The sequence below is a fragment of the Penaeus vannamei genome, chromosome 41, assembly GCF_042767895.1.
Source record: "Penaeus vannamei isolate JL-2024 chromosome 41, ASM4276789v1, whole genome shotgun sequence".
In the NCBI taxonomy this organism is placed as follows: Eukaryota; Metazoa; Arthropoda; class Malacostraca; order Decapoda; family Penaeidae; genus Penaeus; species Penaeus vannamei.
This window is the reverse complement of record NC_091589.1, coordinates 26,350,014-26,366,358: the sequence shown is the minus strand read 5'-3', so window position 1 is coordinate 26,366,358 and position 16,345 is coordinate 26,350,014. Positions and strand designations below refer to the sequence as shown.

General features: G+C 40.1%; 1 protein-coding gene across 1 annotated transcript; it reads left to right on the top strand.

The window, feature by feature from the left end:
* The first annotated feature begins 2,139 nt into the window (after window positions 1–2,139).
* Window positions 2,140–12,821, top strand: pea (ATP-dependent RNA helicase pea). The gene is made up of 13 exons (XM_027353130.2): window positions 2,140–2,321; window positions 3,131–3,219; window positions 4,594–5,463; window positions 5,783–5,944; window positions 6,210–6,381; window positions 6,723–7,211; window positions 7,383–8,324; window positions 8,440–8,593; window positions 8,914–9,081; window positions 9,806–9,970; window positions 11,084–11,287; window positions 12,003–12,182; window positions 12,391–12,821. The coding sequence occupies exons 1-13, from the start codon at window positions 2,228–2,230 to the stop codon at window positions 12,611–12,613; spliced, it is 3,912 nt and encodes a 1,303-aa protein (XP_027208931.2). The 5' UTR covers window positions 2,140–2,227; the 3' UTR covers window positions 12,614–12,821.
* Window positions 12,822–16,345: the final 3,524 nt, after the last annotated feature.

The following is a 16,345-nucleotide window of genomic DNA, read 5'->3' as shown; positions in this document are numbered from 1 at the left end:
GGTAATTGTTGAAGCCCCGGACGCCCCTCCAGAGACTAAGTCGAAAAAAATGATGTTTTTTCTGCATGAAATCCTATGATTTCATCGATTTTCGGCGTTGTTTCTTTTGCGAATGAATCGTTCAGGAGATCGAGTACCATTTCTCCATCGACGATCTTGATTTGATAGTCCCGTTAGCAGGGGAGGGCATGAAGTATATCAGGGAAATTACGGGGTAAACAAGCATAAATAAGAAGAATAACGATCAAAAATGCGTAAAACTAGCACAAAAAGCGCTTAAAATCGGCCAATGAAACTCTACGGATGTAACCGCCATCTTTGAAAGTTTACGGACTGACGCGAAATAAATAAAAAAAACTACGGGAACCCAACCCACATTTCGGCAAAAAAAATCTACGGGAATTCACACGTTCCAACCCCCAAAAACGTATTGACCAATAAACCAACCAACCTAATATATCAATATAAATTGCCGTGACTAGGCGTGCCCTTCGGGCACTGCCCGAGGGGAGGGTTGATGGGGGGCAAGCCCCCCAACACCCCCCAGGACACATTCTCTCCACCACGGTATGTACGGCAAGACAGAGCTGCATTCACACCGTAAAATAATAAACCAAATACCTTTATATCCTGAAACGTGAAACTTTCGTTTCTTTGTACTGTTGGGATTGCTTCGATTTTAATCACCTTTTTCGTCCTTTGGAGCTCTTGATGGGCTCAGATATAAAACTAGGATGGTTACTGAAGTCGAATTATTCTTCGATGCCACTGTAAAGGTCTTAAAAAAGAACCCAGAATCAACACAACACTGGAAACGCAACATTTCTCACCGGCTTTCAATCTCGAAATGAGCGGGTTGGTGAGCTGTCAACCTGTGGCTGGCGCAAGAAAGTGTGAAACACTCGATGCGCAGGATTTGATATGAGGGTATAGATAAATATTAAAATATGCAAATGAAGTATAATAACATTACTAAAAGACTTTAAAGGTATAAATGCGTACCAGCAGACACAGATAATTAGCCAAATATCGTTTTGAAAAGCGCGTAATGATACACGGACTAGTTCGCGAACGCAAAAATGCGTTCGTGGGTCAGTGTCGTGTTTTTCCTAGCAAGGTAAACAAGCTCATTGACTTTGAATTTGAAAGGCGGCCGCGCGTTATATTTTCGTCATTTAGCGGTGACTATAAGGCCGGTGCATCTTAAACTATACGCTATCCCCTTCTATTTTTCCCGCTCTATAAGATGGCGGTGTCCATTTTCCTCTACCTACGCGCGTCGCGGTCTTCAACCTCTACCTCATTAGAATTAAAACATCATCTACTGATTATCATCCACAACCAATATCCAATCATCTCAGTGACTTGGCTCAGTCTAGTAATGATGTGCCGGGATACTGTGGACTCGCATTCCTCCCAGGAACAACTACCTAAACATTTTGAAATATGATTCAGCATCCAGCCACAAACACCTCTTCTAATGTATTCATGGACCTTACCTCATTCTGTTTCTCGGGTATTTTACCGAAGTCTAGATCTTTAAGGTGTCTGAGAGACAATTCGACTGATCTTTTAGAGTCCATGATGTACACAAGAATCTGAATTCCTCTTCCTCAATTTGATATTATCTATATGTTTTCTCTGTCCATATACTCTAACTTCCGTCAAAGGTTTGAGACTGTTACTCGGATTTTCTCCGTTAAGAAGAAACAGGGCCAGTCGACCCGGGCCTCACGTGGGCCAGCTCGCAATTCACATGTAAACAAACACTGTGAAGTAAAGGGACCCAGTGTATAAATCAAAGGTGAGATTAAGGGATTCTTTGTATAAGATCTGTGAAGATTTCCCTAACACGAATTATATGATATACGAAATTATAGAGAATTAAAAAAAAACATTCAATGATAGGAAAAAGATGATAGTACCATGACTTTGAAGGTGACTTTTAATATTTACTGAATCAAAAAATTAAATCTCCACTCGCTTAAAAAGATATGAATATGTGTATGTTAATAATGTATCACATATGTAACCATAAATATAGTTCAGATCCAAACATGTCTAGATATAGATATAAATGTTCATAATATTTTAGGCTTGTCGAGTTTAAAAGAATAGGCTCGTTTCCCCACCGAAACGATTGTTGACATTGTTTTGTTTTTACTGGGATCTCGTACCACGTCCTTCCTTCGTGCATTTCGGTTATTTTCAAGCCCTTTAATTCACAATGGAAGATGTTTTCAGACTCGAAAGACTGTCTTTGGTCTCCAAGATATGCGTGGAGTTGGAGAATCACTTGGGAATTAATGATAAAGATGTTGGTAAGTGTGAGAGGACTGTGCTTCTACGTCTCTGTTTTGTATCAAGTTATTTATTTTTTCTTATTAAGATTGTTGTATGTATATATTTTTTGACCCGATTAATTGTTAACAACTAACAATACCGTTTGAGTTCGGAAATACACTCAAGATAATAGCAAGTCAAGGAGCACTTGTCATATCCATGTGTTGGCAGTGTATTACTAGGATTTTTTTTATTTTTTTCCCTTATTTTTTGTGTCTTGTTTGTATTTGTGCACTTTTACTTGTGTTTCATTCTAAGTAAATCATGCCCAAAGGACCACATTGTTAATATTGAAGATATTAACTTTGATATATTACTTATAATGTAAATAGACGATGGTTAATCATTACGGTAGGATGCACCAAGCTAGGGTAAACTGAAGATTATATTCTTGTAGAGGACAAAAAGTTGCAGTCTTTGGTACAAGAAATAATCTGCAGACACAAATGATAAGGTCACAAATAAAGGAAAAATATCATGGAAAGCAGTCTGTACTCTCGGGTTTCAGCTCTGTTTTGCTGTGCATACTTAGGTGAAGGCATTATTTGTCAGGAGGGTGTTGGGGGGTGAGTCCCATCAACCCTCCCCTCGAACAGTACACCCAGTCATGGCTACTTAGAGCTCGCTGTCTCTCTCTCCTCCTCTCCTCTCCTCTCTCCTCTCTCCTCGCTGTGTTCATATCTTTATTATTTTTATTGGAATTGCCTTTCTCCGTTATTAATTATTGTTCAGAGAGCCATTAATTCTAACTATCAATGATTAATGAGGCCATTTTGTATTCCAACAGCTGAATTCATCATTGCCCTGGCAGAGAAGAGCAAACGCCTTGACAAGTTCAAAAAGGAGCTTGAGGAAAATGGAGGGGATCAATTTGCTGTGAGTTGTCCGATGAAGTCCTTGTTGGTTTTGTTTGGCAATTTAGTTTTATCATTTTCATTTTCATTTCAAATAGTCAATATTGTTATCACCATTTTGCTGAATTAATTTAAATGGTGTAATTATGATTTATTTCATTGTGACTATTATCATCATTAATGCTAACCATCATCATCAATAAACATCATTATCATCATCATCAATGTCATCATTGCCATGATCATGAGTATCATGTCATAACCTCCACCACTGTTATCATCAGCTTCATTATCATGAAATAGTATTGTCATGCAATGATATTTCATAATTTATCTACAGAAATTTTATGTTTAAGCTATATAATATAAAAAGGGATATGAATGCAATATAAATGCAAATGTAATGAAGTATATTTAGATATTAGATTATTAAAAGTGTAAAATAATAAGTAAAGCTGATATTACAAAATTAAGAAATATGCAGATAGAGTGCTAAGTAGAAAAAAAAGAAAAGAAAAGATATGCATAGAGAAATATAATACAAAACTAATAGATAGATAGCTGTATACATGGTAAGCTGACATGGGAAAATAATGAATGATTTAATGAGTTAGATGAATAAGGCTAAAGGTCAAGAAATATCAGTTAATACTGATTTATGATATAACATCAATAGAGCAGGAGCTGCATAAAACACAGAAAAATGATTTATGGTGTTTTATTGAGCTGGCCATATTGTTTTAGCCTCCTTGGATATCCACTGAGGATTTGGAAAATCTTTTTCGTTGATAATTGGTGCTCCATTATCCTAAACCACTCCGAAGTCATGGTCCAAGATAGAGCAAGTCTCATTTCATGTACCTCCCTGTTTCATCCCTTGGCTGCCCATCCTAAACCTACTGCCCGCTATCCCTTCAGTGGCTGTGTCGGTGCCAGTATTGAAATTCATCTTTTTGACTGCTTGGATTAAGTTAGATATGGTCAAAACAAGTGATGTAAACAATCATTGCTCCTTTAGCTGTCCCTTCCCCATCCGTATGCATGTAGTTGATTAAAGTATAGGAGAAAATGAGGTTGGTAGGCTGGTTTCTTGTCCATTCCCCCACCCCCCCCATCAGTTCTGTAAATAGGTAATCTTTCATCTGCAAAGTAGAGTTTTGCCCATTACAGATGTAGCATATTTTAGGAGATACCAACATGCTCAAAGTAAATGTTTGGTGAAAAAATGCATTCTCATAGTAGCTCTTAATCTCCTCTGCAATTCTTTTTTCCAATATTACTCATAATCTGTTCTGCTTTGCAAACCAATGATTGTATTTTTCTTTTTAAATTTGTTTTCCTGTGCATATAGAATGAATGATATCTTCTCTCTTTGATGTTTCCTTTACTCTTGCAGGATTCATTTGTTGAAAGTTTGTGGAGGTTGATTCAGCACATGATGCCGTCCCTCACGGCTGGCCCTGTGCCGGAAAAGATAAAGGAAGAGCCAGGAAAGCCAAAGACAGAGAAGGACTGGAAACGTGAAATGCTGCCCTTCTTGGCCTTGCCTAACGATCCCAAAGTACTCAACATGTTGGATGATGAGCTAAAGCCTAAGGTGAAGGAGGAGCCCCAGACAGAACACCGTCTCAAGAATGGCAACAACAAGGAGAAAGAGAAGAAGAAAAAGAAGAAGAAGGACAAAGACCGTGAACGAGAGAAGGAAGACAAGCAAGACAGGAAGGTGAAGCCTGACCCATCACTGGAGGTGGATGACCTGATGGCCTTTCTGGAGTCGCATGCTCCCTCTAAGCAGAATACCAAGGCCAGAAGCAAAAGCAGAAGCCGTAGCAGGAACAGGAGTAGGAGCAGAAGTAGGAGTAGAAGCAGAAGCAGGGAAAAGAAGAGGAGATCAAGGGAAAGAGAGAGGGAGAGGAGGAGGAGCAGAAGCCGCAGCAGGGATAGAGAAAGGGACAGGGACAGGGATAGGGACAGGGACAGGGACAGGGACAGGGACAGGGACAGGGACAGGGAAAGAGACAGGAGGAGGTCAAGGAGCCAAGAAAGATACAGAGGGAGGAGGGAGCGGAGTCGCAGCCGAGACAGGCACAGGGATAGAAAGGAAAGGGACAGGAGAGAGAGGAGCAGAAGCAGGGGGAGAGACAGGCACCCGAGAAGAAGCAGGAGCCGGAGCAGAGATAGAGACAGAGAACAGGAGAGAGGAAGAGGAAGCAACCGTGAGGCCTTTGTCAACAGGCCGCCTGATGAGAACCCTGTTGTTGGGAAGGTGAATTTTATTTGCTCTGCTTACACTTTCATATATGTCATGGGATACTTTTTATTTTGGAAAGTGATCTGATCTTTAAATTTCTGTTCTTGATGATTTCTTTTTCAGTCTGAAAAATTTCTTGTGTGAAATATTAAATAATTAAGATTTATTACAATCCTATCACAATTCTTTCTTATTACACAGTCAATACCTCAACTGAAGTATCCTGAATTATTTTTTATGGTAATTTCTCTTTACAGAGGTTTCCACAGTGTCAGTTAGCCTACTGATTCCAGCTCCTCATCTCACATTAATCTCTCCTTAACATTTCCCATAGGTTTACGAAGGTAAAGTGACCAACATCCTCAACTTTGGGTGCTTTGTGCAGCTGGAAGGACTGCGTAGGAGGTTGGAAGGTCTGGTTCACATCTCTCAGCTGCGCAGAGAAGGACGTGTGACAAATGTGTCGGATGTGGTAGTGAAGGGGCAGAAAGTGAAGGTGAGAGATTTTCCTTCCAGGAATATGATGACAAGAGTTTAGGAATGTTGCTGTTATTAGTGCTTTTATCTTTAAGAAGAGAATCTTTATTATTAATTTAGTAACAGTGTTAAATGGTCAGCCCTTGAAGAGAAAACAAAAAGGACAGAAAACCATTTTGATGAAATGAACTGTATTTTTTTTTTTTCTTCTTTTTTTTTTTCTCTCATCAGTATCATTTATCCAAATGCCTGAAAACTGATCCCTTTTTTTTTCAACACAACAGGTGAAGGTCCTGTCTTTCACGGGCCAGAAGACATCGCTGTCTATGAAGGATGTTGATCAGGACACAGGTGAAGACCTCAACCCTAATGTTGCACCCATGGGAGGAAACAGCCAGGATGAGGATGCCATGAGGAACCCCGACAGACCTATGTCACTCATGGAGCTGACTAAAGGTAAGGCCAGATGTTTAGAAGATCAACATTGTATACCATCTCTATACTTATTCTGCAGTAAGTTATTATGTGAAGTTTCAATAACCTGTAGTTCGGAGGGCTGCATTGATATGACTCGAACATCTCTCTTTAGTTATATAAGTTAAAAACCTTGCATGTGAAGCACTTCACTATAAATCTATTGGCAAGAGCAGGAAGTGAGGAGAGAATGTTAGCGTGCATAACAGGTTGTGGCTTTCAGCATTTAAACTGCATACTCAAATTAGAATTGTGTACAGTTTTGAGTCGGTGAAGATGTAAATGATAGAAAAGAAGTAATGCATCTGGTTTTCCACCCACAGGCACAGATGAGGAAGATTTGGCTACATACAAGCGTGTGAATCGCATCTCATCACCGGAGCGGTGGGAGCTCAAGCAGATGATGGCAGCCAACTGCATCAGCAAATCTGAATTCCCAGATTTTGATGAGGAGCAGGGAGTGATGGGCGGAGAAGATGACGATGAAGAGGATGTGGAGATTGAGTTGGTGGAAGAGGAGCCAGCCTTCCTGCGTGGGTATGGGAGGGTGCGAGAGGAGCTTAGTCCAGTGAGGATCATGAAGAACCCTGATGGGTCTCTTGCACAAGCTGCCATGATGCAGAGCGCCCTGGCTAAGGAGCGACGTGAGGTGAAGATGGCCCAGAGGGAGAGCGAGATGGACTCACAGCCTTCCAACCTTGGTCAGAACTGGAACGACCCGCTGCCTGAAACCCAGCGGATAGACCCAGCCATGTCACGTGGCATGCCCACACAGCAGCAGGAGGTTCCAGAGTGGAAGAGACACATCACAGGTAAAGTTTACTAAAATTCCTTATAAGAGATGCTTTTTAAAATGTTTCATTTACAGATTGAATATCTGAAGAGTCTTTTGCAAAGTGGATAGTCAGTTTGCTAGTCTTTGATAAGTGATTAATAAATATATTACTGAATATGATGTTATTCAATGTGACTTTGATTTGCAGGTGGTACACGAGGATCATATGGTAAAAAGACAAACATGTCCCTTCTGGAACAGCGACAGAGCCTCCCCATCTACAAGCTCCGCGACCAGCTGATCAAGGCTGTCCATGATAATCAGATTCTCATTGTTGTTGGGGAAACAGGATCAGGGAAGACGACTCAGATTACTCAGTATTTGGCAGAAGTGGGTTTCACAGCCAAGGGTAAGATTGGATGCACGCAACCCAGGAGAGTGGCAGCAATGTCCGTGGCCAAGAGGGTGTCAGAGGAGTTTGGTTGTCGCCTTGGCCAGGAGGTTGGCTACACCATTCGATTTGAGGATTGTACTAGCTCAGAAACTGTTATCAAGTACATGACGGATGGTATGTTACTGAGAGAGTGCCTCATCGACCCAGACATGTCCACATATGCATGCATTATGTTGGATGAGGCTCACGAGAGAACAATACACACTGACGTGCTGTTTGGTCTCCTGAAGCAGGCTGTTGCCAAGAGACCTGAGCTAAAGCTGATTGTGACATCAGCCACCCTAGATGCAGTGAAGTTCTCCGAGTACTTCAACCAGGCTCCAATCTTCACGATTCCTGGCCGCACCTTCCCTGTTGAGATTCTGTACACCCGTGAGCCTGAAACAGACTACCTGGATGCAGCACTGATCACTGTGATGCAGATCCACCTGGCAGAGCCCCCAGGGGACATCCTGGTGTTCCTTACAGGTCAAGAGGAGATTGACACAGCGTGTGAGTTGCTGTATGAGCGTATGAAAGCCCTAGGTAGTGATGTACCTGAACTGATTATCCTCCCTGTGTACTCAGCCCTTCCCTCTGAGATGCAGACAAGGATCTTTGAGCCTGCCCCACCTGGCTCCAGGAAAGTTGTGATTGCCACCAACATTGCAGAGACCTCACTCACCATTGATGGTGTCTACTATGTTGTTGATCCAGGTGTGTGTTTGATAGCATTACTGTTGATATAAGCTAATGAAACCTGCCATTGGTATTTTCTTATGTCAGTTTATGCTTTGATCAGTGAAACATGTTATGGTTTATTTTCTTTCAGGATTTGTGAAGCAAAAAGTATACAACCCCAAGACAGGAATGGACTCCCTGATGGTAACACCTGTCTCTCAAGCTGGAGCCAAGCAGCGGGCAGGACGTGCAGGTCGCACAGGCCCTGGGAAGACCTACAGACTCTACACTGAGAGAGCATACAGGTAAGGCTTTGTCATCATCTGCCAAGAGAGTAGTGATCTTGCTTTGTCAAGGCCAAGGATTGAATTTTGACTGGTTTATGAGCAAGGCATTATATATGATTTTTTTGTCATGTATACAAATGGATATCATGTATTTTATAAATTTATGTTGCGTAAACAGTGCTGATAAGAACCATTTGCAGTTGTTACATTAGATTTTGAAAGATATACAGTGCACTATTTTGTCACCATATAGACATGAAATTATATGTATAATTTTAAGTAAATTTGAAACAATATTTGACCTAACTGATGTAAACTTACTTGATTTTGACTCCTAGAGATGAGATGTTGCCAACAAGTGTGCCAGACATTCAGCGCACAAATTTAGCAGCCACTGTGCTTCAGCTTAAAGCTATGGGGATTAACGACCTCTTGGGCTTCGATTTCATGGACCCGCCCCCCACAGATGCTATGGTCATGGCCCTAGAAACCTTGCACTCACTAAGGTATGTGAAGGGAATGGGTATATCCAGTGTCCATATTTATCGCATTGAGTATTATACTGCATGCATATTTTTGTTGTCATTGTTATTTATTTCATTTACACTGATATTAAAAATTGGCAGGGCAATTATATTAATCAAAGTTCAGCATTAATCATCCGCATGTCTGTCAGGTTATTAATTTTCATTCATAACTTTCTTGGAATGATGTGCCAGATCTATTCTTTGATAAAACAGCTAGTAAATGATAGTGTCATGTTTTTTAAGAGAAAACTAAGTCATATTTTTAAAGAGAAAACTAACTGGTTGTATAAAGTATTACTTAACACAGTGCCTCCATGCTATCGACATGGGGGCAATGGGCAGGTTTGTTTTCATGCTGTACTTTCTCTGATAATATTCTGGTATGTGGCTTAAAGATAGACACATGGTAATAAGAGGTCCTAGTGCTACTTTTTGGCTTGTAAGCAAAGCCTACACAGTAGAAGAGATGTAAACTATGGATGGAATGAGATAGTGGTGGCCTGATATACATTTGAGACAGCCTTGCTCAGCATACATGCCACTAGGATGCATAGAGTTCACTCAGCCCTTGAGAAAAGCATTGTTAAAATAGATTGTTTTTCAGTACTATAATACCTGACAATGTGATTTTGCTATAGAAGACCCTCAAAATTGTAATAGGAAAATATCAAGAAGGACTTGACCCATTCTCTTCTCCCTTTAGTGCCCTTGATGATGAGGGTCTGCTGACGAGGTTGGGCCGGAGGATGGCCGAGTTCCCCCTTGACCCCAACCTCTCCAAGATGCTTATCATGTCGGTTCACCTGCAGTGTTCTGATGAAATCCTGACCATCGTCTCCATGCTGTCTGTTCAGAATGTGTTCTATAGGTGAGGCTCAGCACTTTGTCATAGCTATTTTGTTTTAATAGAAAAGATTGCAGATGAATGTTATGTGAGAGGATGTAACATTTTTAAATCTCATTCCCCAACTCTCGTCAATCTTGTTTTCATGTCATGATATTCACATCTATCATTGCTGTAATCAGAACTCCATGTCTTGCACATCCAGACAAGTTAGACAAGATGTTTTTACTGTCTGGAACCTCTACTTTCTCGTCCTGGACAAGTTGTCCATCTCGTCCAGTTCGCCCTCCTTTGAAGCTGGGCGAGTAGGACGAGATGACATCACAATAGCATTTATATGCAAACAGTTACAGTTGCAGGCCTTTCATTGATGATAAAAAAGTATATTTTTGTGTTTGTCAGTTGCAGGTAAGTCAGTTATATATCAAAGGAGTTACAAAACCTATGCAACATGTGAAATAAAGACACTGGTATGATAAGATAGTGAATGTTTACTTTCAAGCTGTTTGCAGTGAAGGCCTTAGAGGTTCCAAACTAACAAGACAAGGAGTTTCGAATGCAGCACAAGTACTATGGTGTACAAATGCTCATTGGGTGCATTTTTGTTATGTTTTTCCTTTTCTGTAACTGCATTAATGAGTTACAGTAGTCTTTATATCTGGATGTACAGAAAAGTATGGCGATAGTTATGTAGCTAATCTTTTTTATTTGATTATTGCTTAGATTTTGTGATTTTAGATATTGTAAATCGTTAATTCATGTTATGTCATAGTACAATATTCAGTGTCATTCACAGTTATATCTTTCATTTTAGTCTAAATTTGGTAAGGTTAGTCTAAGGCAGAGCATGGTAAGGAATGAATTGGGTAAGGTAAGATAAGGTAAAGTAGGATAGTGTAGAGTAGGGTTAAGATGTATTTTATAGGGTATAAGAGAATAAGATAGTTAAGAGTTAGGTAGGGAGGGGATGGTAGGGTATGTAAGGCAAAGATAGAGTACAGTAAACTGATATTAGTAACATGTATTTTCTGCAAGACAGGTAAGAAACAGAGCAAATCCTAGCTGTCTTTGCTACACAGGGACATTGACTTTAATGACAATAGCTAATCACTAACATCCCCCCTCTCCCCCTCCCAGGCCCAAAGAGAAGCAGGCACTGGCAGACCAGAAGAAGGCCAAGTTCAACCAGGCAGAGGGCGACCACCTCACCCTCCTCGCTGTCTACAACTCGTGGAAGAACAACAAGTTTTCGAATGCCTGGTGCTATGAGAATTTTGTCCAGATGCGCACGCTCAAGAGGGCACAGGACGTGAGGAAGCAGCTCTTGGGCATCATGGACAGGTAGGGTTTAGGAGATTGTTGTAATGTTGTTGACAATGCTATAAATAGCACTATTTTGATTATCATCATCATTAGTAATACTTTCCTATAAGTATACATTATGTATATATACTATAGTACAGTATAGTGTTGATATATACATTGTGGAATTTCCAGTCTTTCAGATTTATAGTATCATATAGTTATCCAGTCCTCTGTCTGGATAGATTAGACAATCAAAATTTCTTGCCCAGAAATGGTCCCTTGAAGTTACTGTATGAACATATACTAGATGCATATCTGTGTGTGTGTGTTTGGGGGAGGGGTCATTTACTTGTTATTCTTATGTAAATTTTATTTACATATGTATGATTTATTATAGAATAATAACCGTTGATGATTTACATGCATCATGGATTGATATGTCTGCTGTCTGTCTGCATTTCAACACAGACTCCCATTAACCTACTAACAATGGCTGTCCCTCATATGAGACATCCGAAAAAATAAACATTGCCAGGCGTCCCGCCAGTGTGACACTGTATTGGGGCTTGCGCTCCGACACAGTAGCAGGCCATGGCCGGCGGGCTGCCAATTTTGTAGCCGCCCGGAATCTTTTATTTTCGGCTTCAAAATATACCGCCATTAATGGGTTAAATAATATTTTATGATATGCCGTTTCTCTGCCTATTGGACCAATCTTACACTGATTCCTCCTCTCTCTCCTTCCCTAAAGGCACAAGCTGGATGTGGTCTCTTGTGGCAAGAATGTGGCAAGAGCCCAGAAGGCCATCTGCTCTGGGTTCTTCCGTAATGCTGCTAAGAAGGACCCTCAGGAGGGCTACCGAACCCTAGTCGACTCGCAGGTGGTCTACATTCACCCCTCATCATCCCTCTTCAACAGACAGCCTGAGTGGTAGGTATCTGTTGTAGTAATAATGTTGCTAAATTTATTTTTTATAATTAATGTATTTTTTAATCCTTGATACATTAAACTATATGAAATTATTCATGAAAAGACATTATATATAGATATCTTACAAAATATAATTTTAGTTTTGTGGGAAAACTCAAAAATACATACAGAGAATCGCTAGCTTATATGGCCCATTTCTCCCTGCCAGGGTTGTCTATCACGAACTGGTCCAGACGACAAAAGAGTACATGCGTGAGGTAACAACGATCGACCCCAAGTGGCTGGTAGAGTTCGCCCCATCATTCTTCAAGCAGGGAGACCCGACCAAGCTCAGCAAGTACAAGAAGAACCAGCGCCTGGAACCTCTCTACAACAAATACGAGGAGCCGAATGCATGGAGAATATCCAGAGTCCGGAGAAGAAGAAACTAATGTTTTCAAAAATTTTCTGTGTATATATATATCTGTGTATATAAATGTTGCGTCTAACAGTGATAGATTTCAATCTTTTATTTTTAATGTGTTCTGATTTTTTTTACCTTAACGTATTTATTATTTTTTGTAGACATGATAAATGGCTCTGTATGTTGGATAAGAGGGGTATATTTGTATGATACTGTCAATAAACAATTACAATTTTTGAATGTTTTTATATGTCAAGACAAATTATTTTAAGTGTGAGTTTCTCTCAAGTATCATATTTCGTTAAAATGTTAGAAAATATATTAGGACAAATTTTAAAAAGATTTTGTCAAGACCCATCTCATTGTTTTTCTTTGTACATCTGATTTTGACCTCTGAAGATAGTTTTCCCAACTGACATACATGAGCCAGTGATGGCTGGTAAGAGTTTGGATGGAGTCAGGCAAGAATGGGAGGCCAACAGCAAGAACTACCCTGTACCTTGGCCTTTGTCTTCACACATCCCCCCCAATCCCTTGCCCGTTGTTGTCGTGGGGGGGCTTAGGAGACGAAGACTGAGACCCCACGGTTAAATACAGCACATACCTCTGCTTTTCCACACCTATCCTCCGTTCACCGACCTCCCAACATAGACATCCTTACAGAATCCAACAGCTTCTGCCTTGACACCCTGTTCTCCTCCCTCAGACGCATAAATATCCTTCACTTGATATAATTCCCATACCTAAACCACCATAACCCTTTCACTCATCAACCCGTTACCCATCTTCCTTTCAACATTACTCTAGATGGTTGACGCATAGCAACTAACACCTGACATCACCTTTTACTATACCTTCCTATAGTGCTATATGACCTTAGATGTCTAGCACATTTATTTTGATTTTAACCATTAATCATTACTCCCTCTTTCCTCTTCTGTATCTACTTCATCCCCATCTTCTGTCCCTTTCCTAAGGTGTTAGAGGATGGAAGGCTGGCTTTGTGTCACTCATGAACAGCTTTCTGGAGCTGTAGACATGGTATTCCTTTGGTTAATCGCCTAGGCCTTACCCCTTAAGGGTACCCTGAGGGGTGGACTGTTGCTTTTTCCAATTTTATTCAGGATCACCATGGACAATAATGAAGATTCTTTACCCTTATTAGGAGCATTGAGGCTTGCCCCTTCATCAACTAGCCTATCTGAATTTGATTTTGTTAGTTTTCTGACCCCTGCCTCTTCTCCAACCACTGATACTAAAAGTCCTTCTGCTTACTGCCAACTCGATCCATTCCGAACCACCCAGCCAGGGCATTACTCAACCTTCCTCACTCCCAACATTCTCCACCCCATCTACTGCAAAGTCTTCTTCATTGTCTATTCTCTCCTCTCTTATTACTACTTTTCATCTTTACTGTCCTCTGCCTCACAGAACTACTATCAGCCCATCTCATCTTCCTCCTGTCCTTGCCCTACTGCTTCCACCTCTGCAAACCTTTTGAGGACTATCTTTAGTCTAGCCAAGTGGGATCGATTCTTTGTGATTTCCTCCAAAGCCTCCTACCCTAAGAATACCCTTCACTTTCAAGTGTCTCCCCAAAAAAAGTATGCAAAGTATCCTTTCACAATAGTCCTGATTGTTTATGCTTTGTCACAATTAAATCTGAATCCCAAGCTTTATCTACCGTGACTGACCTTACTGGCAAACCCATTTCTACTGAACTACACCCCACCTTGACTGATTGTCCCATCTGTGACAAAAACTGGTCACGGCCTACTTGCCTGCCTTGTTGATTCTGATGCAGTGGCAGTACATTTATTTCTACAGTATTCCTCCCAGAAGACATTGTAAGTCCCATACCAATACTGCCAAGATTAGCCTCTGTAGACCTGACCCCCATGAAGTTTATACTGGTGGAGTGTCCTACCATATCCGACCATATAGACCCTTTCCTCGTAAAGGTCAGATATGTTGGCTCTTTGGCCACCCAGTCACTCCACAGCCCACTGCCCTATATGTGCCGAACCTGGTAATGACCGTTCAATTTGCTCTGCTGTCATTTACCTGTGCCAATGGTGATGGCTCCCATAATGTACTTTATAGGAGCTGCCCTGCCTATAAGCTTGAATGTGAGACAGCAGTTCTCAGATTCAAGCTAGGCTTCTCTATGAGAGGCCAGACAGAAAGTGGCAATGAGGTTTTTCTCACTCTTCTTATTCCAAAACTGTCCTTTGCTCTGCTCCTCTCCCATCCTCTCAAGATGTCTCTACCTTTGAACCATTCTACCTCTGTTACCCCTCACCCCATCAAGTCCTCTCAATTGCCATACCTTCTTAAACCTTCCCTTTTTACTAATCTCTGCTCTACTTCATTGGCTCCACACTTTTCCCTTTCCACTACCATACTATCCTATAATGCTTGCTAATCTTTGACATCTAACACATTTGACCTAATCTTTAATTCTTCTTTACCCTTTTTGCCACAATCCTATACCATGGTGCTATATGACCTCTGACGTCAAGCACGTTTATTTGTTTCAACCATTAACCATGAACTGTTCGACATAGGAATCATAAACAACCAATCATAATATGAACTTTTTTGACTTGCACTATCTTTGGGTAATTATGCCTGTTTCAGTTATCCTTCCAATATACAGAAGTGCACAAAATTATTTAAAAATTATAATAAATGGTATACATTAATACCTTTGGTCCTGCATTATCCAATGAATGCAAGATTATTATTCAAATTTCAACATAAAGTCAATGTACAAAGTTTAGCTGAGTACATTTGATGCTTTATCCAGTATATCAAATAATAATGGAATATCAATTACAGAAGCTTTATTGAAACTGGAGTAAATGTACATCTGGGGGTACATAGTGCTCACTGTTCTAACAGGTTTGTGAAAAGATAATGAAAAATAAGTTACTAAAGAAATATGCCCATGAAGTAACTCGATACAGCCCCACATCTGAAGTAATTAATGACGGGTTTTTAATGCATTTAATATAAAATAATTTACATGGTAGTATAGAACCTATATAAAATGCTATTACTTCTTTGGAGAAAGTAAAAAAAAGGCACAAAAGAGTTTAGACTACTAAGAATTCATCTATGAACTCTTACACTTTCTTCCAAACCACTGCAGCATCGTTATAACACCTCTGTTATTGCTTACTAGGTTATATGTCTGAAGGTCTTTCCTGACGATATTTACTGTTACTAACAATCAGGTCAATGGCATCTCTAGATCAGCATTTTGCATGAACACTTTTTACACAATCTGATCATCTGTTGGGATACTGACTGCTCTTTAAGTAACATGGAAATTCTCATACTGTTAAATTAGTAAATACAAGAAGTTAATGTAAATATAAAATACATAGACACAAAAAATGGTAAATGAAACATTTCAAAAATTTATTTCTTTAATTCCCTTTAACAATGACTTGAAGATTGGTCCCTTAACAACAAACACTGTGGCACATGCGGCCTCTCAACTCCTCCTCTGTTTGCCGCACCAAAATCAGACGTTTGTCGGCCACTACAAAACGACATTGTGCGACTACTCTTGGGATGTGATATGATTTTCATAGAAATTCAATTAAAGCTTTTACATTTTGATTAAAAGTACAGATATATTACTTTCTACAGCAACCTATTCTCATTCGAAAAGAGTACCTTAAGGTAAACTAAATTATATTCTACTGGATACATTAGTCAGCGAGTTCATATTTCTAAAAATAAAAAAATA

Excerpts from the sequence above, each read along its gene's own strand:
- pea (XM_027353130.2), top strand. The coding sequence starts at position 2,228 with ATGGAAGATGTTTTCAGACTCGAAAGACTGTCTTTGGTCTCCAAGATA. Across the intron at positions 3,220-4,593 it reads ATGGAGGGGATCAATTTGCT|GATTCATTTGTTGAAAGTTT; the intron begins GTGAGTTGTCCG and ends TTACTCTTGCAG. Across the intron at positions 5,464-5,782 it reads AGAACCCTGTTGTTGGGAAG|GTTTACGAAGGTAAAGTGAC; the intron begins GTGAATTTTATT and ends CATTTCCCATAG.